The sequence below is a fragment of the Vidua chalybeata genome, chromosome 6, assembly GCF_026979565.1.
Source record: "Vidua chalybeata isolate OUT-0048 chromosome 6, bVidCha1 merged haplotype, whole genome shotgun sequence".
In the NCBI taxonomy this organism is placed as follows: Eukaryota; Metazoa; Chordata; class Aves; order Passeriformes; family Viduidae; genus Vidua; species Vidua chalybeata.
In genome coordinates, this window is record NC_071535.1 from 50,216,506 (window position 1) to 50,240,942 (window position 24,437).

The 24,437-nt window shown below is 35.5% G+C and overlaps 1 protein-coding gene across 11 annotated transcripts in view; it reads left to right on the top strand.

Moving 5' to 3' along the window:
* SOX6 (SRY-box transcription factor 6) overlaps positions 1-24,437 on the top strand; it is a 369,094-nt gene that overhangs the window by 198,984 nt on the left and 145,673 nt on the right. For 8 of the 11 annotated variants that reach the window (XM_053944612.1, XM_053944613.1, XM_053944608.1 and 5 more), the window contains 2 exons: positions 7,329-7,427; positions 23,182-23,354. In XM_053944612.1, coding sequence (XP_053800587.1) covers positions 7,329-7,427; positions 23,182-23,354 — 272 coding nt within the window. The remainder of the gene's footprint in view (positions 1-7,328; positions 7,428-23,181; positions 23,355-24,437) is intronic. The other 3 variants (XM_053944615.1, XM_053944617.1, XM_053944618.1) reach the window with 1 other exon arrangement.

Below are 24,437 nucleotides of genomic sequence, written 5' to 3' on the forward strand. Positions count from 1 at the left end.
TGGTTTCCTTTGTATAAAAATCAGGATCAGGAAATACTTTTCATTCTAATTGTTACATATTTGAATAAACAAAGTGCGGCAGGGCTCTTTTCTTTATTTCCAGATATTTGAGTGTACAGAGCTCTGTCCTCACCCTCCCTCACTGCATGTATTTCTGTTGCTGGGTTATCTAGTTTTTCTTCAGCAGCCACAGCTAGGCAGAGTAGCATCATTTATCACTATACAGAGTCTGTTTCAAGTTTTCTGTTTCTGTTCCAAATATAAATCTCTGGAATAGCACGGTCTTGCATGCATCAGGCAGTTGTCCTACTGAAATAGCCCTCAATGGTCTATTGAGGGCCAATAGCCTCTCAGCATGCAGAGTCTTTGAAGATCAAATAAGAAAGGTCAGTCTTTAAGTAACTTAAGCAATGATGTTATCGTGAAAGGGTCAGAATTGGTTTAGCAGCCTTAGAGAAGAGTGACTCCTGGGTCAGCAGCTCCTGTGCTGCAGGTTAGTCCTCTGCCTTCCATTGGTGATGTTTACAACTGGAATTCTCTATATTTATAGGCATTGTGACTTGAATGTCACATGCTGTCTTTGTACAGTAGACTCTATTTTGGGAGGTGAGTGATTGATGTCCATGGCTTTATCCAAGGCTGTTTCTATTATGCTTCCCATGCTTATCCCGTCTCCTTTTATATTTGCTGCTTTAGTAATAAGAGTCTAAACCCCCTGTTTTGTGTGACGTGTGCACATTTAATGGCCTCAAAGTATTTTGGTAGGTGGGAGGCAGAATTTCTGCTTCCTAGGAAAAGTTGAATTTAGCATAATGAAACTTCTTCACCCACTTGATAGTTCTCTTGTAAGATATCCACAAACAATTTTGGAAAGGATGTTTTTCCCTGGTATGGGAACAGGAGAGACACAAGGAGGTGTTTTCTAGGAGCATTTTTTGTGTGTATTAATGATTGGAAGAGGACTGTGAAGCACAATTGTTTCAATCCAGTAATTTAACACTCTCCATTTCTGGAATAGTCTTGGAAGGAGTTGTGCATGAATGAATCTTAGAGAAAGTTGTGGTTTTTACAGTGAATTAATTTTTTTAAAAACATACATGATTTACAAAACATTTTAAAATGTTATTTTTGCTTCCATTTTATAAAATTTGTCTTCACAGATAAGCTTTCAGGTGTTTCTTGCGGCATTATATCAAATTTGAAGTCCATTTTGAGGAAAATAAATCTGTTTTCTTTTAGCCCTGATCAACACAGTAGTCTGAATTTGTAGTAATTATTTTTCAGTATAATTGCTGAAAATTCTTTCTCATGAAGTCTAAGGGTATATAACAGTCTGCCTCATAAATATGTATAAATAAATATATATAAGCCTTATATCACAGAGGCACTCAGAGGTTTTTAATTATGTCACTTTGTATGGCTATAGACATTTCAAAGCTCTCCTTTGTGCTCTCTGTTATAAACATATTTTATTTCTTTTGAAGTCTGTGTGATATACATACTAGCAATTAAAAACCCTGCTCAGGCTTTGAGACACAAGATCTTCTTAATTAAAACTCAAACAAAAGCTACAAGCAGAAGCCCCACTATATGATTAAGGTCTAAAGTGTTATGATACATTAGAATCATTGTTAACTGCTAGGATTTAAAAAATCAATACACAGGAAAAAGTATCAGCTGGTTCCAATTAGTGAAACCAATGAAAACATTCAACAAAACAGCACAGCCCAGAACCCCAACAACCAAATCCTCAAGAAATTGGTCCTGATTAGAAATATACCACAGGCTGTAAAGGTTTCTCATAATGAATTTATTGCCATGATCCAATGAAGTGATATATTCAGCTTTGTGTCACAGCTCTTCAGATCAGAGCAGTGCTTTTGTTTTGCCATTGCTCCAGCCACCAGCACTTTGTGTAACACAGTACAAGGGCTGTGCTTCCAGGTCTAACCTGACCTGCTAAATTAAGACATTTGAATGCCTGAATATTTCATAAGCACTTTCAACAGTTAATGTTTGCACGCCCTTTAGTCAAATTTGCTTGAAGAAGGTAATGAATTCCAAAAATAAGAATATTTTGGTTAAGCTTACCAAGCCCCATTGTATCTGTTTGTTATGGTCAAGATACCAGCACAATTAGACTAATCACTGGTGTGAAACACTTTCAACTATATTTTCTTATGTCTTCTTGACTTATTTTTTAATATTAAATATATTTCTTCAGATTCTGGATTTAAACAGACAAACCCCCAGTTGTACAGAGTATAGTTCTGTGGAAGAGATTGGACTGCTGACTGTACATAGTGCTAATGTTTAAATTATGTACATATAAGTCTTGGCAGGATTGAAGCTGTGTTTATCACATTAAAGAAAGCCAAACATTTTTGTTGCTCTAGTCTTTTGTTGAGAGGGTTGTATTTCAGTGGCACCTCTCACAATCATGACTACTTCTAATGTTGAAAGTTAATGACTATTACCATTTCTAGTTATTAAAACTCCAGAACTATAAATTACACTGTAATCAACCTTTCACATAAATCAAGATTTCCATATTGTTGAATATATTTTCTAAAAAACATCAAGCAGGATGCATGGCCTTTAGTTCCAGGCACACAGTGATTTTTTTACTTACCACAGTCACAGAAATCTATATGTTTTTTACCTTATCAGTGTATATTTCTAAGCTTAACTATTCAGAGGTCAGTGTCTGAACTCTGTACTACACCGAAATAAATATGACAGCCCACTCAGATTCTAGGCTTTGTGAAATGTGTTCCAAATAATGTAGTAAGAAATAGTATCAACGGTTCATGGGAAAAAGCAACAAGATGGATAATGATGCTAATAATAAGGAACTAAAACAGCAATACATTTCTTTTGCACATTACAACAGACTGCCTTCTGGAATGTGATCCATTCTTTATTTTTACAATTAGTGACAAGAAAATGTGCGGTATTAAAATGTGTTTATTTTCAACGGCCATCTAATTTTTTTAGCAGAAAAAAGGTTGCCTATAAACTAAAAATTACAAGTCTGTTTTCTCCACTTTTTCCACAGAAAAAATTAGCATTTTCCTCTATTGGGAGGTTGTTTTGGTGGTGTATATATATATATATATTTTTTTTTTTCCAGTATATCAGTTATGGCTTTCTGTAATAAATACAGAGCCTTTAAGTGCAGTAGAAAGGTTTCTATGTTGAAGAATGTATCACTACTCGGACCTCAGCACCTTCTCCTCTGAAAGTGGATGTCAGTGGCAAATTTTATTTTGCCTCTGTGCCCAGCTTAGTTGCCAATGAAGTTTCTTACCTTTAGTAAAATAAAACTCCTACTGAAGACAAATACACAACCTCTTATGGAAAAATAAGTGTTTATGTAGGAGTTTGCACTGCTAAAACAGAAGTGGAAGCTCCATTTCTTGTATTTCATTACGCTTTGGTGCTTTTGACTTTTTGTTGTTTTCTGTTACAAAGTCAATTTCTAAAAAATTGATAAACGTCAGCGTTTATCTAGAAAAATACATATAGGCAAGTATGGAAAGGACTGAAATTTTATGGTCAATTTAAATGTTGTGGAAACCTCCAGATGTACTTTTATCAGTCCTTTGTTATTGGTGTTTCATATTCAGAAAACTTTAAGTGCCATATAAAGAACACAATGTCCTGTAGCATTCTGTCCCTGGACACTGTTCAACCTGTGGAAGGCTGTAAGGAAAGGGCAAACATACACTAATATTTCCTCAGCATACTCTTCCAATTTCCCACAAAATATGATTAATGGATTGCTTGATTCAGAGGTGGTAATTCAGGTTTAATGACCCTTGATAGAATTATCATCTATGAACATGTCCAGTCACTTTTGAACCCTTTAGCAGACAGCTGCAATGTCTGTGGGGATAAGCTCAGCAGTTAGCAATACGGTGTATATTTGTACCTAGTACCTTGCAGGTGCCCCTAGATCTTAGAATTGATATTCTTAGAATGAACTGTTCTCTGCTCATCTTTGTTCATCTTTGTTACACCATGCTCTGTCACTTTTCCAGGTTGAAAAATAAAAATATGTTTGTTTATTCTTTATATGAAAGCTGTTCTGCACTTTGACCACTCTCCTCAGCCTTCTCTGCAGCTAATTGGGAAAGAAACCCCTTGCATAAAATATCACTTTCTGAGCAACATCAAACTTTGGCACTGAATAACAAGAACCTTTGTGGCAATCCTTTTCACTTTCAGTTGGTTTTAAACTCCATTTCTGAACAGAAAGTTGTGTCTTGAAATGGGATCATGATGTGTGGATATTGTATGGTAATGAGGACATCCTGATGATACCAGAGATATCAGATTCTTTTTTTTTTTTTTTTTCTTAAGAGATACGTAAAAATACCTTACTGGGAACTTAACAAATTGAGGCAAGTCAGAAATGTCATCTGTAAGACTTAAGGCACATAGCATTATTATTGAGGAAAAATGAAGTAGGGGTACATTTAGTAACTCCCTTGCAACTGATAATAGCAAGAACATAATGTGCAACCTGACACAGCCACTGCCTCAAAAGCCTAAGCTCAATGACGAATAGAAGAAGAAATACAAGAAGGGTTGTCCTTGTCCCCTCTAAACAAGTTGACCTTTTAGAGGAGGTTAGTTATCAGTGTTTTTTTTCAAGATATCTTGATTTGTTTAACTGTGTCACATCACTTAGGATCTGACCAATGACATCTGACAGTTTTCTGCCAAAGGGCAAATCTAGCCAAACTGGGCTCATTTTCCCTGTTTTTGTCTCCTCCTGCCAACATTAAAGTGATTTCAGGCTAATCATGATCCCCTCGCTCCAATCAGGTCCTTCACAATACTGTCCCCTTACTTGGTGAGTGAATTTATATCAATTCACTATCTCCCTTCTGTTCCTCCCTCAAATATTTATGGTGGATTGAAGTAAATAATTCATCTATTTTCCATCCCAACAAATTTTTTTTGGCATGATTGACAATAGAGAAAATTTTCAAAACCACTATAAAGATGAAGTCCCATCAATCAATTAATACCAATATATGAATTTTTAAGAAAATAGAAAGATGTATTGAAATAATTTCCATAGAAATTTATCTGAACTGATAAATTCAGATTTGTAGGAAACACAAATCTATGAAGGATGTAGCCTGCCCTGATCCTATGAATTAATTGTAGGCATTACTCTCTGTGATAATAATATTAATAGATTTATAGCCAGGCAGCTTGATCAAAACTGGATCTTTGTCATTAGCTCTCACACTGAAATCGTGCTATTATGAACATATCTTTCTTGCTCTTTTTTTTTTTTTAAATTGCTGTTAGTTTAACCCATATATCCTAATATTTACCTCAGTCTGTATTGACATATTTTGACAAAGTTTAGGTGTATTGTCATAAATTTCTTGAAGAGTTTTCCAAGATTAAGCTGAGACCTGTTCTTAAGCTGCTTAAAATTTGCTGCCCCATAGATTGCAGTAATGAGAGGGTAACACGTTCATGTTGGGAATGAATCTTCATGTCTATTAAGATTTGTTTGAACAGGTTTCCATCACAACAGGTGCACAATTACTTTATGAGTAAAATATTATCAGCCTTCCAAATTAGCCAGGGCAAAATGCAAGTTGTCTGATTAAATAATCAAACTCAATACATAAAATGCACTTGATTTCCACAGGAATTTTAAGATGCTAAGTCCCAGTCTATCAGTGAGACTGTGATTGTTTGCAGCATGCTAGTAGCAGCTTGTAGAGTATCCTGTTTGGTGTGTTTTACATAATTCACCCTACATTATACAACACAAAACCACTAAAAAAGCATATAATAACAGGTTTTACTTCTAGTAAAGCAATTTTAATCTTCCAATGAAGGTATTATATTGTGCATTAAAATCAGGAAAAAAAGTGTGCCTCTAGTGAAAAATAGTTTGAAAGTGTTCTGCATTCAATTAGGAGGCACATCAGTTTGGAAATACAAAACCCAATGTTCTTTTTAAAATAATTTAGTTTATGAAGAGGGAGGGACTAGAGAAAAATCCTGTGAGTCTGAAGAGCAGCTTGCAGTGTGGAGATCACATGTGTCACCAGTTACTGAATAGCTTAGTAAACACAGTGACAGAGACCCAAGAAATGAATCAAATCTGAAACAGTATGTTCACCACAAAGGGGAAACTTAGCAGTGCAGCTGTCAGGCACAGATTATACACAGGTAACTGTTTGTTTTAATATCTTAATCTGTTTGTCAATCAAGGAATGCTATGAATCAGGAGATGGGATCTCAAATACAAAACCACAAAGTCAGAGACAGCATCTGGAGGAGCTCCAAGCCACAAAAATTAGGGAAGAAACACAGAGGGAACAAAAACTGTAAATGCTTGCATGGATTCTGCCTCTATATACATTGAATTTAAATAATTGTGTTGATGCATCAGTAATAATAATTGCTGATAAAAATTATAGTCCTTATTTTGGGCAGCAATATGTTTTACTAAATGTGAAATTAAATGCAATTTGTATTAATTAGGGATAATATGAAAGTATGTAAGCGGTTGACATTTCCGACATTTTTAAACACACTACTATGTGTGAAGATAGATCTTTTGCATTTGTTTTGGCTTGGAAATACTGTAGATTGATATATGCCCCTGAAGTATTCTGTTGACATAAGATCCCAGTTCTAACCCCTGAGATCAGAAAACTATTTATAGTTCACTGTAGTTTGAAATTTAATTATGGGATTTGATCTTTGATGTAACTGTTTAGTAGACAATTGTAGCTTTCCTTGAAAGTTGAAATACACCTTAGTACAGATACTAAACCAAAATCTTCTAATTGCAGGTGGCACACTCAGATTGCAAGATTTAAGAAGTCAGTGTACTGTATACAGATATTTAATGTAGGCTTACACAAATAAGTTGTTCTAAATGTGGGAAAATTTACAGACAAATCAAGTCTCAACTGGTAACCTCAAAAGAACAGGTTTATTAAGGAAGGTCAAGAAAATGAAATGGGCATAGCTGTTCTGTGGTTTAGTTTTTCCAGATTCCTTAAGAATTGTAGACTGCCTATTGGCTTCTGATTGAAAGTTTTACCTTCAATCCCTGCCTCTGGTGCCAGGACACATTTGCTGGGATTCTGCAAGAGTCACAGGACAACTGTGGATATTGTTTTTTTAGGGGCTGTAGAAAATAGAGGTTTTTCTACTTCAGGATGTATTTAATTGACCCTCCTATCTGGTTTTTTTTTTTTGTTTTTTTTTTTTTTTTGTTTTTTTTTTTTTTTTTTTTGTTTTGTTTGTTTTGTTGTTGTTGCTTTCTTCCCCTCCAGGGGTTATACAGTGTAATTTTGTGCCTCTCAGACTTCAGCCAAAGACAGGGTGCCCACTTCTGAAGGATAAGAAGAAAAAGAAATACTTAATCCTATCAGGTTAAGGTCTGCCAATTTTTAAGATAGCAGTGATAGACAAAGGCACTTTATGTCTCTGCATACTCTCAGAAAACATATCCCACCATCAGACAGCTATCAACACTTGGTGCTAAGAGTGGGACACAGTGAAAATTCTCCCTCTGGTGACATGGAAAAACCACAGTCAGTCTCTACACATAGCTAAAGTTCACTTAACTTAATAGCTAAGTGAGGTTCTTCTCCCACTTTGCCTCTTCCTCTCCTCTTTCATGTGTATTGTACTCAAAACTACTGAGAAGAACTCTTTTCTGAGCCATAGTTGTGACTACTGAAAAGTGCTATGGTGATCAGCAGCAAATAACCCATGACCAAATATAGGTGTTAATTGCTCATTAGCAGAATCTTCCATAAAATATTCACATTATGACATCTATGTCTGTGTAAAATATTCAAATACATTGAACATGTAGAAATTAATATAAAGTTCAAGTTTGGAAGTGAGGGAAAACTGAAGATGGATGTATTGAAAATAAATGTTTTTTAACTTGTTTTAATGGAATAGTCTTCACAAAGGACAAAATCATTCCTACCAAAAAGCTCACTCCAACACTCACAGCATGACAGGATGGGGCCTTGAGCAGCCTGGTCTAGTGGAAGATGTTCCTGCCCATGGCAGAGGGGCTGGAATGGGAATCTGAGGTCCCTTCCAATCCAAGTTTTTCCATGTTTCTGTGACCTGTTAAAGGAGACCACTGCTCCTCACTTCTCAAAGTCAGATCATGCAGACCAGCTGGCATCACCACTTCCAAGGCTGAGAATGCAGCTCCTGCTCAAAATGATAACATTCACAGACTCAGTTTTGAAAGAGTTCATTTTCTGTGGTTCAAGAATTCAAGATATGTTATATGTGTTTAATGTTCTTGATTGTCAGCTAGAAGATAGGAAATGGTTAAAAGATATGGTGAGAATTAGAAGATTAGTTGGTAAACTAGGTAATACTTTTGCCATCTACCTATTCAGGCTTTTAGAGACTTAGTAGTGCTATTTTTTGTCAGTGTTAGCTATGTCATAGCAGGTGCAGAGTTGTCAAGTTAGTTAAACAACTGAGAATTACTCCATCCTAAACCAAATTAATGACTGAAGCAATAATGAGTTCTTGACCTTTTATTTATTTATTTTTTTTAATAGGGAAAGTAATGTGAGAGAGAGAGTGTGAGAGTGTTGCCTTATAAATGCATTTTAATGTATTCTCTTTGTTCATTCATCCTCTTATACGAGCTGGTTGTCTTATGCAGAGTGCTGTCTATGCTGTCTATGTTGAGTCCATGATAGAGCTGAAGATGCAGGCTTTTCTTTACTGCAGGCTGCTGGTCTCCCCTAAATGCAGGACATTTAAGGTACTCTAGAGAAGAAAAACCTTATCTTTGCTGTGGCATATTGAGCTAATACTCTAAGGAAGAAATTGAAAATTTGTTAAGTGAATCTAGTCCATACCACTTGGAAGTTACCAAAGTGCTACTGAGTTCTAGAAAGAGATATCTAAATATCCCAAGTCCTCCAGCAATCCTTCAACAATATTTCTATTTATATTTCTATTTATTTTAATACCCTGAAACAGCCAAATATATTGATGTTTATACTTTAGAAGTTACTGTAAGGATGTGGTTGAAAAGTATTTTGTGCTAAATGAAACTCAAAGTGAGTAACTTTAGCTTTTGACCAAAACCTGTCAGCCCTAAGCCCGAGGTGTACAGACCATCACATAATCCAGGTTCTCATGTCTACTAGTTGGTGTTGCACAAGAGAAAAGTAAATAAAACTTCTGTGTTAAGGAAGGACAGTTGGCCAACCCATAGGTGTGAATTTCCATAAGGGAAAAACAAATCTTAATAAAAAAAGTCATCCAGTACTGTATTTGAAGGGCTGAAGTTGTTACAAAAGAACTCAGAGAAAAAAATATAATGGAGATCTTTGGCATGAAGGGGAAAAACCGGCAAAATACCCATTTGATTTCAGGAGTAATTATAAATACAGACTCAGGAATGAGGAAGAACAGGGGAAAATTACACTTTTGCACTAATATTATCTCTACCTCTGACTAATTTCCAGGGATTTCCAGATCCTGGTGGGGTTTGTGTATTTTGAATCAGTCAAATAGATTTCTCTTCCCTCTTCCAAATGCCTATCCACCCTGCCCTTGAATCTATATGCAGCTTTAAGCCAGCAGCAGCATTTAGAAAGACATTTCATGGCTGTAATGTCAGCTGGGGGAAGAATCACATCAGGACCAAGTTAAAGGTAATATTATGTGATTCACACACATTTATCTCATTTTTCAAAATAGTTTAAGATGTCATCTGACTCAATGGGTCTTAGATGCTTCAAACATTTTTGAAAACATGACCACAGGGATATTTGCAATAGTAAGGGGCCTAAATTTCTTAAAAAACCTGGCCCAGAGACACCTAAATGTGAGAAACTCCTTGGAAATGTACCTGAGATCTTTGCAAGTGCAAAGAGATTGGAATTTTGATTTAAAATTTATTTAAAGTCAATTGAAAGGAAATAACCACAAAATACATTGCTTAAGTTCAAAATTATTTTGCAGTCACAACTAGCCATCATTTAAGTTGGCATTATTTCAGCATCACAGTTACACTGAAGTAACTTCTGTGAAACACCTCAGAAACATTGCATCGAGTTGCAACGGTGTGTTCTTCCAGACAAAACTATTTTTTTAAATAGGACACTTCAAAAGAAGATGATTAACTTTCAAAACCAATTAAGAATAGTCTCAATTGGTTTTGAAAATCTGTTTTCCCTGCTTCTGCTGCTTCTTTGAGTTTTTTGAGTGTCTTGTTAGGAAGGAAAAATAATGCTGCAATTGTGGTTGCTGTAGAAATAAAATAATGAAAATGCAACCTGGACAGTATTAAGTTATCTTAAGGCGAGAGAAACAGTTAAAAGATCCTGATTTCTTTAAATATAACCTGGGTCTATTTATAGTATATTGAATTAGAATGCTGTTATAGTGGGATTCAAAACCTCTTGGTATGCTTCCTACATATTCCCAGTGCTTCAAGATTTATTGTGAGTCATTGTAACACTGTGCTTAAAGTTTTGCTAAATCCTTTGAATATTGGATTATATTAAGACTTTTGAGCAGGCAGTGTTTATGGTTTTTTTCCTGAGTGATCCTGTTTTAGTGGTAAAATACCTATGGAAGCACAAAAAAACACCCCATGATACCACTCTAGGTTGGGACTGTGAAGAATTTAAATACCAAACACTCTTCAGCAAAGGGCTGTGTTAAATGTTTTGGTTTGTGATCAGCTAGGTATACAAATAAATTGAATTAAGGAAAGTTCTGACTCCACTTTTAGTGGCTTCTGAGAATCATCTGGCTAAACACACTCATGCTTGTGGTTAGAGTGTAATTGTTCCAGAACACTCCTGGAATATGTGTGGAACTGCAGTCTGCAAATGCAGGCCACTCCCTTTGTACTCTGGTTAATGTGATTTAGAAGGTTTTTCTCTAGTTAGAAATCTTGTCTGATTATTTTGTAGTGTATTTACAGGAGCACAAGCTGGTCAAAGAATTCTAATTTGCTCTGGATTGCATTTTTTAAATTATTTATTTATAAAATAAACCCTCAGGGAACAAAAGCATAACAAAAAACATAGTTTACTTGTTTGGTTTTTGTTTCTCATGCCCATTCAGCAATGTTGTGGTTATTTCAAAAGACATATGATAATTCTTATTTGTAGAAGTAATATGCTCTGCTGAATTTTTCTTGCAGATTGTTAGGTTGTGTGCAGCAGATAAGTAGCACTTTCAATTTTTAACTCTTTGATTATGAACTAAATTTAAAATAATATTCAGTTTTGCAAGCCTAAAGATGCCACCTAATGCCAATATTAATGAATATATCAATGGACTTCTTTCAAAGCCCATTGAAATGGGCTTTAACTCTCTTCTCTGGGCACATTCTAAATGTATAAAATTTTGTTGCTTCTCCATACATATCAAAGGCTTTTGACTAAATTGTCTCTTCTCAAATGAGGTAGGAAGTTTCTTCTTTACAGCTTCTGTGATAGACAGGCTATGCTAATGTCCTTGTTTTGCAATAAACTTTGCTTCTTCGTTACTTATCACCAGAGGCAATAAAAATCTTCAGAGGCAAATATAAGTTTTTCATTGATATACTTGTTTGTATTTGTAAGACATGAAAGATAAAAATGTAATTAAGATCAAAATTAAAATTTATATTTAAAGTATATAAATCTTGCAGTACTAATACTCCTCATATTTATATTTAGACATTTCTGAGTTGTGTAGCTAATAATTACTAACTAAGAACTCGTGGAAGTAACTTATTTAACAAGATATAAAAAGTAACTGCAAGACATCAGAAGTCAGAGTACATTTCACAGGGGCATATCTCCTCTCCTGTGTATATTGTGCATTCTGAATGCAGCAGAAGAAATGCATTTGGGTTTCAATTTTCAGTATAAGAAAAGAGGCAAGGCTCTTGGAGTGTTCTGGTGTGTCATCCTCAGTGTTACCATTATGGCAAATGAGCCCAAATAATTGAATCCTAATGTAAATCAGTTAGCCTTTTAATAGAAAAGCTGCAGTGGCACCTATGGAAAAGATTTCTTTCTACCCTTCCTGCACCCTCAGGGAAAACTACTAATTCCTGTCCTTGTTCTCCTAGACCTTCCTGGCACACAGCTGGGTCAGCTTCACTGCATTTTGCTCCTCAAAACTGGATTAGCTCCACAGGAAGACACAGTGAGGAGATGTGGGGTTTTCTCACCTGATTTTCGTGTGTCCCGCTGCAGAATTACACATAAAAGCTGCATAAAGTTCAGCTGTTCCCTTTTCGTGCCATCACCCTATGGATGTATTTGTAGATATTAAAGTGTAAAGTGCTTCTCACTATTTAAAGAGAAGAATCACATTATTTCTGCAAATATTGTGGCAAAGAGCAGGAAAAAAATTTAAGTCCTTTTCTATAGCTTGCTCTTTAAAATTAAAAACTTAATTAAAAAATATAATTCTTTTTTTTTTACCTTTCATTATTAATCCATAGTTTAGACAATGGAGAAGACTGAAAAAAACCAAACAAAAGCTTATTTTACATAATGAACCATTTTTAATGAAAGCCAAATAATCAGCTACAGAAATCACAAGTAACTAGCTCCTGTTAAATAAGGAAATTAATGTCATCTAATTCATATGAACTATACTCATTAAATGAGACATTAAGAGAACTTCCTCTAAACTCAGCTTCCTTCCAGCCACTTTTTATGCATGTACATATACAATTCTCTTTCCAGAATCAGCTTAGATAGCACAGATATTCACTTTATCCCTGTGATTGGAGAGACAAGTTTTAATTGGAGAGCTCTTCCTTCTAAATAAGTGCTTTTTTGCACTTGCATGGGAAGAAATACTAGTTTTAAAAGAATGAAATATTGTATAGATTTTGAAATTCTATCGTGTTTACAAAATGAAAAAATAAGATTAATAGCACCCAGAAATCACTTGTTATAGTTTAAATTGAATATGGAAACAAAATTACTTTTATCCAGCTGTGTGTTGTGAGGAAAGAACAATCAATGAAATGGAGCAATTTCAAAATCAGTCCTGAATTCTCCATCTAAATTTCTTTCTTCAGCAAACTCCCAATCTTTTAGTGTTACTTGACAAGGTCCTATTTATTCCAGACTGTCATCAGTTGTGACTCTCAACACTGTAATTCCAAAGAATACACTACCTATGATTGTATATAAGCAAAAGAAAAACAAGAAAATCTCATTTCACATCTAAAAGAGGATGTTACAAAAATTATCTTACCACAGATTTTATTGCAGTGTTTTATATGAATATTAGAGATGGGTTAGCAGTCATATTCAATCCTCCCCATCAAGGCACAGCTGCAAATATTAGGCAAAAAAATTTTTTTTTCTTCTTTTCTGGAAAGGAAATGTAGGGATTTTCTATTGAATCCAAACATCTAAAACATTGCTTAATTTAATTAGGATACAGTGAGACTACCAGCACAGCAGAACTTCATTCAGCAAATGTTAGGAATCAGAAGAGAAAAATAAAAATGGAAAAAAATTATCCAGACAACAAAATTATATTTAGGAAAAAATGCTGTTGTGTTGGAATTCCTTGGAAGCTGTTGTAAAAGGTTGGGCAGTATTTCTCTGTGTAAGCTTTTCATTCTCAGTTTTACATCTGTAGCTTCACATTAAACTATAAACATCTCATCAAGAGAGTTTAATAAGAAAGTGCATTCAAAATGTCTTACCGTAAGTACACAGTTTTTTATGCCAAATGATGTTGTCAGGAAAAAGCAGTCTCAGACCTAAACCTGAGATTTTACTAATGTCTCTACATGTCTAATACAGTGACTTTTCTAGAAACTGAGGTGAGGTTTTTTTTTTTACTTCTATTTGTCAAGTCTGCTATTTGTCCTTCTATAATTACAAAATTTAGGCAAAGTTGATGAAAGTATCCCTGTGTTTTGGGTCAGTTTCAGAGATAAGATAATAGTGAAGGTGAACAACTGGCTTCACTTAGTGTTTGTGGGAGCATGGGGATCAGCTCTCATGCTATTGTAAATACAGGGAGGGTGTTTCTACTGAAGGTTTTGATCTACATGTATGTGTAGATAATCTACAAGAGAGAATTAGACCTGATGAATTGGTAATTCCAGTGTAATGAAGAAGCAACAACCATCATAATTACTGTGGGACTTGATTTTCCTGATATTAAATATTTGTGACCCATTATCAGAAGGAAAAGCTTCAGATATCTCCATTTCTCCATGCGACTTCCTGTTTTGCTACGTGACAAAGTCCTGACGTTGTAGGACTATTGGGTTGAAGTTAGTTTTACAGCTCTTGCAAATGAGAAAATTAAAGGATTTAACTTTTATACCATGTTTATGACTCTGGTCTTCTGGAGGAAGACATTATTTTGATCTGCTAGTTTTGCTTATGCTTAATGTGTGTTCTGATAGGGAAAACAAAACCAATCTTGTGCTTTTTTCACTTACAATATTAATGTTCACAAGAAAAGCTGGAAAACATCATCCACTTGGGATGTTTGCACAGAGATGGTTCTGATGCTGAAAGTTTATTCCCACTATGACATTTGAGTGTTTCTGCTATTCTTATTAGCACAGCTCCTGATATCTCAGTGTAGATTCTTCTACAGAAGAGGAACTGGTGTATAAGTAAATGATGGTTAGATTCTGTTTGTTTGTTGGGTCTTTTTTGTCATTTCACTTTCAATACCTCTTTTATCTTGGGTTTTTTTTTCTTTTTTTTTTTTAATATACTATTTCTGTCTGTTATATTGCCCACAAATATAGTTTGTAATCTTTACTGTTGCTATCCTCAGCATAACCTTCTCCTCCCTTCATGATCTAGGGAAGTACTGTCATCTGTATTTAAATGGGAAAATCTGAAACTGAAGGTCAGGATATTTTTTCAGCTCTCAAGTCCTGAATGAAAGCCTTAAAGGGATGGGCTATCATTACTTTCATTTGTATTTTTTTTTTTTTTACTTTCAAAGCATTGGAATCAAGTATTAGAATCTATAATAATAGTAATAATGTGAATTTTGCTCTCTGTATAACACCACCACGTTAATTTTATTTTGATATGCTATGCCCTGGGTTGCAGTCCACTCAGTCAACAAAACAAAATTACTCATTTTTGTCTTTATGTCATATTTTAGTGTTTGTATCACAGATTGCTCACAGCCTGTGGCCTTTGCTATATCATTATATTCTAACTCAAAAGGAACAGGTTGGCTATGAGTTTTTAGTTGAAATGTATAATATGTATTTCTCTGTTTATATCCAGCAATATCACATTTTTCCTATATAGACTCTGAACAGTTCATATTGAGTATATATGAAGCTTTTCTAAACCTACTGAAAGCAATAAACCATTTACAACCAACTCTCTACTTGCTGCTGAAAAACCCTACAAATAATATATTCAAAAGCTCCTTATCTTCCCTCCGTGTCCACATGTATGAATTAACACTTAGTGTGTTATATCTTTTAATATCATTTAGAGTGTAAATTTACAATTTCTTCTAGATTTGAGAGAAATTCTAAGAAATGAGCCAAAGTGGATTTAATTTATATTTTTAATTTATTTTCTAAAATAGAAGACAATAGTAAAATAAAATTGTATCTGTGAGATAGTAACAAAAGCTCTAAACATATTTAAAGTCCTCTAAGGCTTATAACAGACAGAGTTCTTTTTTTCATGTGTGTGAAAGGAAGTAGGGAGTCTGAGAGATTTGTTGGAATTCTGCTTTTTGCTGGGCACTGGTTTGGAGGAGGGGGAGGTCGAAGCTCTGGCTAACATCACATTCGTTCCTGCATTCCTGACATGGATTACATTTTAGGACTCAACTGTAGATCCACCACACTGCTAAAAATGGTGCAAAGTTTCATTGTGCTGATCCATGAGCTGAGCAGGAACTTAGTCCCAAGCTTTGCCTGGCACCTTGCTTTGACAGCTATGGGGCTGTTTGAGAGAAACTTGGGAGTTTCTGTTGGTCCAGTCACTGCAGTATTTTTATTTTGAATGTATTGGTTTACTTTGATTGGTACTGCTGTGAAAAGCAGTCAAGGAAGAAAACCTCTGAATATAAGATATTGCTCAGGAAACACTTGAGAATTGCTAAGAAACTATGCAAGAGGAAAAAGTCCAGTGAATGTGTGAGGAAAAAAAAGTTATTTGAAGGAGCAAAGCTAAAGTACAAGATTTGCTGGACATACTATGGCAGGTAAGCCTGCCTCAGCTGATGGCAAATCTTTAGGGGAAATATTCAGCTGGATTACTATAGACATTCTTGTGACTTGTTCTTAATGCAGAATAAATGGTTCTGTGACGTTTGAAGAAGGACTAAATCCATCAAATTCTTTTGAGGAGGGAAAGAACAATAGAGCAGGAAGCTTTAGGTGGTTGGATAGGGCTCAGTTGAACGTGAATGTTCCGAGGTGCCTGTGAGGGCACCTGTGCCCAGCTCAGTGTCAGGCAGAGATTTGGGGTTGTGGACTGGATAAAAGCCTTGGGATGAGCCCAGCTCAAGGGCAATGGGTGCAGGAGCCCAGTGCTGGCTGTGAGCTCAGCTCATCCAAAGCCAGGGAGGTTCTTGTGGGGCCCTGTCCTTGCCCTTCTCACCTGTCTGTGGGCACAGTGACGTGTGACAGTGAAGGGTCAGCATGGCCTCGCTGAGTTGGTTTTATCTTCACTCAGCTATTTGTCTGTTTCTTGGCCAATCTAAGAAACTATGATAAGTATAGGATTGTTTTAAAAGTCTGCTGTTTTGCAAATCATATGAGTTTCAAATTGTTCCCACCTAAGAAATTGTTGCAATGTGTGAGTTTTAGTATATATGGAATTAGACAGAAACTTGTGAATTATCAGTAAAGCATTTTCATCCTCCCCATAAAGTATAATTTAAACTCTTTTTTGTTTTTCAAAATCTGACATACTTTTCTCTACAGAATATTTTCAGTAGTTCTTAATATTAATTCCCATTACTGTCTGTGGACATATGGTAATAAAATTTCCTTGCTCAAAGCTGAAAATGCAGAATCATTTTGAGACATAAGGGAGGGCAGGGATCTTACACCTTCCCAAGAGAAGCAATCCGGGGTGTTTTGCATGCTGGATGTGTTTGCTGTGCTGCTTTCTGCACTGGGATGCTACAAAGCACAATGGGAGCATTTATAAAACTTTTTATTGACTAAGAACGGGACAGTAGCATATGGGAACACCAACAATTGCTAACTGATCATGAAATAAAGAAATTTCAGTATTCTAGTGTTATAAAAAGAAGGGGGGAAAAAAAGTCATTCAGAACTTAGTCATATTGGTTCAGCTGTTGTAACCAAAGACTGATAAGATAATAGAGGTCTTTGTGGCTGTTTTCTACTGAAATGCTTTATCTTTATGATACACTTGGGGCCCTTTAGAGTGGAAGATTTTAAACTGCTGCTGGAGTTAGAACTCAAATTAGATGCTGTTGCAATGGCAAGGGGGCTCCTTAGTCAGACAGCCCTCACAAAGTGACTTTTATCTCCAAAGCCCTTCCATTAGATTGTTACTTTCTTCTGGTTTTCCTGTTTATTTTTGTTGACTTTTGCTGCCCTATTTTGTGGCATTTAGAAGGTGACCCAATCAAGAAAGGGTAAATGCTAAATGCTGGACAGAGCCTGTGAAGTGGAAACATCGCAGCCCATCTGATGTGTGCTGCAGACTGCAGTGTTAGACAGAACGGTTTAACCAGGTTATCTCTTGGAAGCTAAGATCAAATACACTTTCTTTTATGTCTAGCATTGTGTTCTTGCTTTCTTTTCAATGTCCATAAAATAATAAAATCCCCTCCAATCTAGCAGAGGGATTGAGTCACAAAGGCTTTTATTTTAAGAAAAAAAAAGGCTGAAATTGCTTAGCTTGATTCAAAATAATTTTTGATTGTTGGTTGAATTGTTTTGGCTGATGATACTTTGAAGCTGCAGTTATGTGATTTAAAGCCCTACTTAGTTTCTGGCAAAGTCCACACTTCTTTTTTGCATTACTGCCTCCTGATTTCACTGAAGTCACACTCTGTGTTTGTTCTGAAAACGTAATGGGAGTAATAATTTGTGATTTATTAATTTTTATTTCCTGTAAGTGTATGGAGCAAAAGTTAGCTTAGATGCAGTGCATAAACAAGGATGATATTTGTCATGTTTTACACTAATCACAGAATTCAACAAAACCAATAATGCTTTGCAGCTGTGTAGAGATTCCATGCAAAGATCTCAAAGCACTTCAGAAACATTAACTAACCAGGCATAAAAAACTCTGACTGGTAGTGTTTTACTTTGTCTACATGTTGGGACACTAAGAGACATTCAAGAACCCACAGTAATTTTGTGTCACAGCTAAGAACCCTACTTTAGCAAGCTATGGATCATGCCTGTACAATTTTTGTTCATTTATGTCTCCAGTATTTTGCCTTTTATTCATTTGATTGAATATGTGGTTTTACCTTGTTTTCTTTTCCTGAGTGTCAGAGGGATTAGTTTAAATTATACTACATAAACCTAGAAGTCTATTTTTTGTTATGCCTGTTTTTCTTTTTTTTCTCCTTACCAGCAGTTGTTACTCTGCCTCTACCCCAGGACAGCTTGCCACAAGGACAGTAAGAAATTTAACATTGAGAAGCCTGCAGTGTTTGCTTACATGCAGCTACATTTGTATATAGACTGAATAGGTTGGAAAAGGTAACAGGAGTATTAGAAGGTGGTAAACCAGTGGTTGATATAGAAACTTTATAGGATCTTTAATTATATTGTATAGCTATACTTACAGCTTACAGTATACTAGTTTTTTGATTTTTTTCATTTTTTTTCCAATACTTAAAGAAATCTAAGTAAATAAAATTCAGAATGGGGTTTATGATTTTTATTAAATGCAGTGTAAGATACATGATGCCTTTCTGTTACTTAATGTACCAGAAATTGCGTAGTATTCTCATTGGTTTTGGTAGATAGAGCTTTGCCAGAAGCAGAATTCTTTCTAAATGTAATTTTAGACCACAAGTTGAACTCTTCTTTCTTTTTCAGCAGATTTATAGCTACTTTTTATTTTCTGTCTCCTCGTTAGATTGACCTATGACTAGAACTTCAAAAAGTCAAGAGTTCTCTTTGATGCCTTAGTTCTCTTCAATCTGAATATTTTATCTCAATTTGTGCTGAAATACAAAATAAAGAGTAAAACAATAAGCACACAGGGAAAAATTAAATTATTACTATGACCAGATGATTATCATGAAGGTGGGGATATACCCAAAGTATTATCAGAAATAATAACTTCTTTTCCTGAACTTTTGAAGAAACACATCTTCATTTTAAAAAGAAGTCCTTAAACACTATCAGTTCCCCACCAACACTCAAAATTTTAAATACTGCTGGTAAAGGGAGTCAATGGATCAAATTCAGTATATCTGTAGTCACTGAAATAAAGGCCCCTAAGAAAAATCTGTCAATTTTAAAGGTCTTTCCTAACTGAAGACCATTTTGTGATAGAGCCAAAGGTTAATAAAATCAGTAGTGAATGTAGCAATTTTACAGATAAGCTATTCACAACAAGTGTAGTTACTTGAATAAAAAGCTAATTCAGTTCTAAAATGCCACATGCAGTAGCAGTGAATAGCTGCTTTTAGGTGCTTTCTGGAGGAGAATAAAATGCAGAATCACAGCACTCTTCTTTTCCAGCATCCCTGGCTGCCTGTAAATTGCTGTGAATGGGACTGTGGGCTGACAGGCTCTATTAAGACAAACTGCCTTTCTCATCGGAGAGATAAAATAAATCAGGTGTTTAGTCAAATTAAAATACTTCAGATGGAGCAGGCCCTGGGGAGCACTGATCCACCTGACAAATCTGAGAGAAACTCAAGACAGATGTGTTTTGGGGATAAGGAAGACCCCATGGAAAAAAATGCACTGCTGTCTTTGGAGTAAGAGAATAGGATTAGAAGAGAGAGAGAGCTGTGGTATATAATATTTTATGGAAGCTGGCATATTTACTGTTCATTTTTTACTCAGCTTTTTGTTTTATCTGTTTTTATGGCAAATACATCTTACAGATAGCTGTATTTTTATTTTATTTATAGATATATTCAGTCAGCAGCAGAAGTTTATTTACTGGTAATGAGTTTAGGAATCTCATTGCTTCCTACAGTAAGTGGATGCAAAGCAAATGATGAAGGCACACAGCTACTGATGACCTCTCTTGTCCCAGCCAGATCAGCTCAATCTGGTCTGCATTCTAAGCAAGTTGTTTTTTATTGGTATTTAAAGTGTAAAATAATGGTCAGGATTTTCCATTCTAAAATTGAATTATGCCTCCCCCCCAACACCCCCCCCCACACTGTTCATACAACAACATTCTCATCTTATGCTTGTTCTTGGTTAGGTGTCCTGCAGCTTCATGGAGGTCTCATGATTTTCCAGGAGCACAGTGTACATTTTGTGGTAATCAGTCCTATTCTGTTGCTGGATTACATAACAGGGTACAAATTAAAGAGCAGAGTACTTTAAATGGGGTCATTTATTTCAGATGTGTTTCTCGGAGGAGGGAAAAGGAAAGAAAAACAATTACTGTGGATTCCTGAATAAGAACAGTTCTGTCTGCTATTGTAAAAAAGTCAGGGAATGAAAGAAAGAAAAAAATAAAAGACTAGAAATTTGTGGCAACTATATCAAATGGTTCTAAGAAATCCCAACAAAACAACAACATTTTGTAGCCTTTGCAGGCACTCTTTGTGGTGGTTTTCTACTCATGTTATGGAGCAAGTACAAGCTATACAGAATAATATGGAAATGGAGTGGGAGATTAACATCTGCTCTGGCTGTGTAAAATATTTTATGCCTGTAAGCTCAGGGGCTTGCATTATGATGCCAAAGCTGCTTGACAGATGTGAAAGTCTCAAGCTGTTGTTTCCCAGGTGGCAGTGGAGGACAATAACTACCATTTGAGGCACCAGGTTGCTTCCCACTGGCTTTCTAAAATTGGTGGGTGGAGTGATTGGTCTCTTCTCATCACGATGGGCAAGGGAGTTTTTCTTTGGCAGAAGTGTCTTTTACCTATGGAAATGAATTCAAAACCACCTAAATGACCTTTGAACCATACAGAAAAATATTCAAGGCCAAATAATACAGTTTAGAGGGTTAAGGTAGGTCTGTACTGAAGTTGCAGAGAATTGAACAGCTGTCAGCATGGAGCTCAGTACAGGCTAAAGGATCCTGGCAAGGCAGTACTTTCCTGGCCACACACCTGCCTAAGCTTACTTTCAAAAATTATCTTGTATTTGTTTTGGACTTGTAACAGCTTTTTGAACAGAACACTTCTATTGCTATTGTCACTTGTATCACAAGGCTTTGCAATGAGTTGGTCTGGATAGGAGTGTCCTTCAATTTCAACTTCATGCATCCATCATACCTCTTCTGACTTAGGAAATCACTATCAACCCTTTCTAAAATTTCTACTACAACAGAATTTACACATTTTTCTTCTTCTGGAGATCTGTGTTACGTGTACACTGGATGTACATTAGGTATTAGAGGGTAAGGAAACATCAGGTTCTTGGAAACTCATTTAAAACTAAGATACTTAATAGTGAATAAGAAATGGAATATTTTTCAGTACTTTGCATTGCTAAATGCAATTAATAAATGCACAGAAAATGAGGTACCCTTTGTTTCTCAGAGTTTGTTTAGAGTGAATGTCTTAAGCCAGGCAGTTTCCTTTTTTCCATGCAAAGCAATTTCAGATAGAAATTTTTCTTTAAAGCTGCTTTTGCAAATGAAATTCTGTGTAGGAATCATACTGGCCCCACAGTGTAAGTAGTGGATAATCTTGGGTTTGTCACCTTCTTGGTTTGTCACCAGGCAGGAGCCTGTTTTGTCTTCCTTCTCCTTATGAAACCAGTCAACCTCTTTTTTTCTTCTCTTCTTTAGAAGACATCCTTCTTATTCCTGGGAAGAAGCGGGAGTAATAATTTTGTGATATTTTCCCATTCCCTCACAGGTCCTGTTGCTCACATCTTTTCTTCTTCTTCTTCAAAAGTCCAGTGACTTCTTTATCACAGTCCTCTATTGTGAACAGAGGAAAGGAATTTTCTGAATATTCTCTTTTGTGCCACTTTTCATATCATTGTGGCAGACTACACACCTGAATAATTCTTGATTTGGTTTTCTTCTTCTCTGATTTTCAGCTCTACTTTACAACATTAAATTGCTTGATTTATCCCACTTCCAGCTCTAAACATCTTTCAGATTATCTTCCAATATTCTTGGACTTCTACCTTGATGTATTTATATGATCTCTTATAGACCTATGATTCTGACATACTCACAAAAGGAAATGTATTGTATGGCTCAAATATAGGAACTGGCATTGCTGTTTCTGACAGGGTAATGTGTTCCTATATAAGGTGGGATATTTTCAGATTGATTTGGAAAAAGACCCTGTACTCTCCACTTATGAGACCCATGCAATTTACCCATAAACAGACCATTAAGCATCATTAGTGCAAAGAATAAATGTACCGTAGTTTCATATTAATTAAGTGCTCTCTGTAGAGTAAACTTTGAAAGTTAAATGAAAATTCTTAAGCTATTTTCTCAGGTTAGCCATTTCTCTTGGGGACAAGTAAAGCTCATTTTTAATACACATTCCACAACCATAGCTTACATTTACCTAAATGACCTACCAGATATATGGGTATTTTGGAGAAATGATCAATAAATTCTTAAGCTGCTTCTTCCACCAAACAGCATCTTTTAAATTCTTTTTAAGCATTTGTACATATTTGGAGTGAAAAAATGAGAAAATATATAAACTGAGGTAAAATTATGTCTGATAAACTATGAATGTATTTATCACAGTGGGCAGATTTAGATGGAGAAGGTACAGGGATTCATACAGAATAAATCCCTGCCAGAAAAAAAGAAAATATTCTATCTTTTCTGCTCCCATTTCTGTTACATCCTCCCCTGCTTAGAGCACAGCAAATCTATGTATTACATTCTTTTGAGATTTGTTAGTAGAAAATATATCCAAGCTGCTGTTTGAAAAAGCCCATATTGGTGATGCAGCCATTTTTTGTGGGGGGTAAATATTGCTTTGTAACTATTGTCTACCTCATATTTACAGTACATCTTTCCCCCATGTTTAGGTACACCAGAAAGCCTGGCAGAAAAAGAGCGACAGCTCTCTACGATGATCACCCAGCTGATCAGCTTACGGGAGCAGCTCCTGGCTGCCCATGATGAACAGAAAAAGCTGGCAGCCTCACAAATTGAAAAACAACGGCAGCAAATGGACCTTGCTCGCCAACAGCAAGAGCAGGTGAGGCTCCAAGAAAGAAAACTGTGAAAATGGTTCACGCAGAATGCTTGTCACAAACTTGGTTCTGCCTGCTGTTGTTTCCTTTTGTGGTTTTTTTTTTTTTTTTTTTTTTTTTTTTTTTTTTTGTTTTTGTTTTTTGTTTTTTTTTTTTTTTAAAGAGCTCAAATATCTGCAGAAGTTGCACATTTTTTCAGAAAGAGGAAATATTATAGGACCTGAAAAAAAAAGGGAGGAGTGGATGATAGATTTCACAGATCTCCTTGCACTGAGATGCAATTTTGAGAGTTACGAACAAGCCAGACTATAACCATTATTTAACACTTTTTCTTTTTGGCAAGAAAATAATGAAACAAAAACCCTTAAGCATACTCAAACCTTCAAATACCTTGCACAAGTAAGGTTTGATTTGTTTGTTCAGGTTGTGAACAATTTGTATTTTCTTGTTTTTTCTTTTTGGTTTTTTGATTTTTTTCCTTGATTATTTGTTTGGTTTAAAGATGCAGTTGTCCAGCAAGCTGTCCTCTTCTCACTGAACAAATGTGCAACAAAAATGATCCCATGCACTAGTCCCCTAGGCATTAGATCCGACAGATCCAAATTAATGTGTGGTTTTTAAGAATCTGACATTATTACTAGAATTATCTTTTCAGTTAAATATATTTTATAGGTTATATACAGCAATGTATGCTCTGTTGATTTTAATGAGTTGTGACGTCTGGTATTTTATGTGCTTGGTTATTTGCCCACATGTAGGAATATGGACTCATCCCCTAATGGAAAATAACATAAAGGAACACTGTAAAAAATCAGAAGTTAGAATGTCATTTAGCCATCTAGAGATGACACAGTAATTAACTATTGACACTTGTGAATAAGCTAGCACAAATTAATCTTGACACATTTGCAGACGAGTGATATCTTACAGTGAACACTTTGTAATTATATTTCAAAATGAAAATTAAATGACACTTAAAACTAGGTTGTCATGCTCAATGAAGCAAGCATGTAGCTCAACCAATAGGCAAATAAAATTCAGAATTTGAGCCACATGGTGCTTGTGTACCCTACTTTACTGTGTCAAGC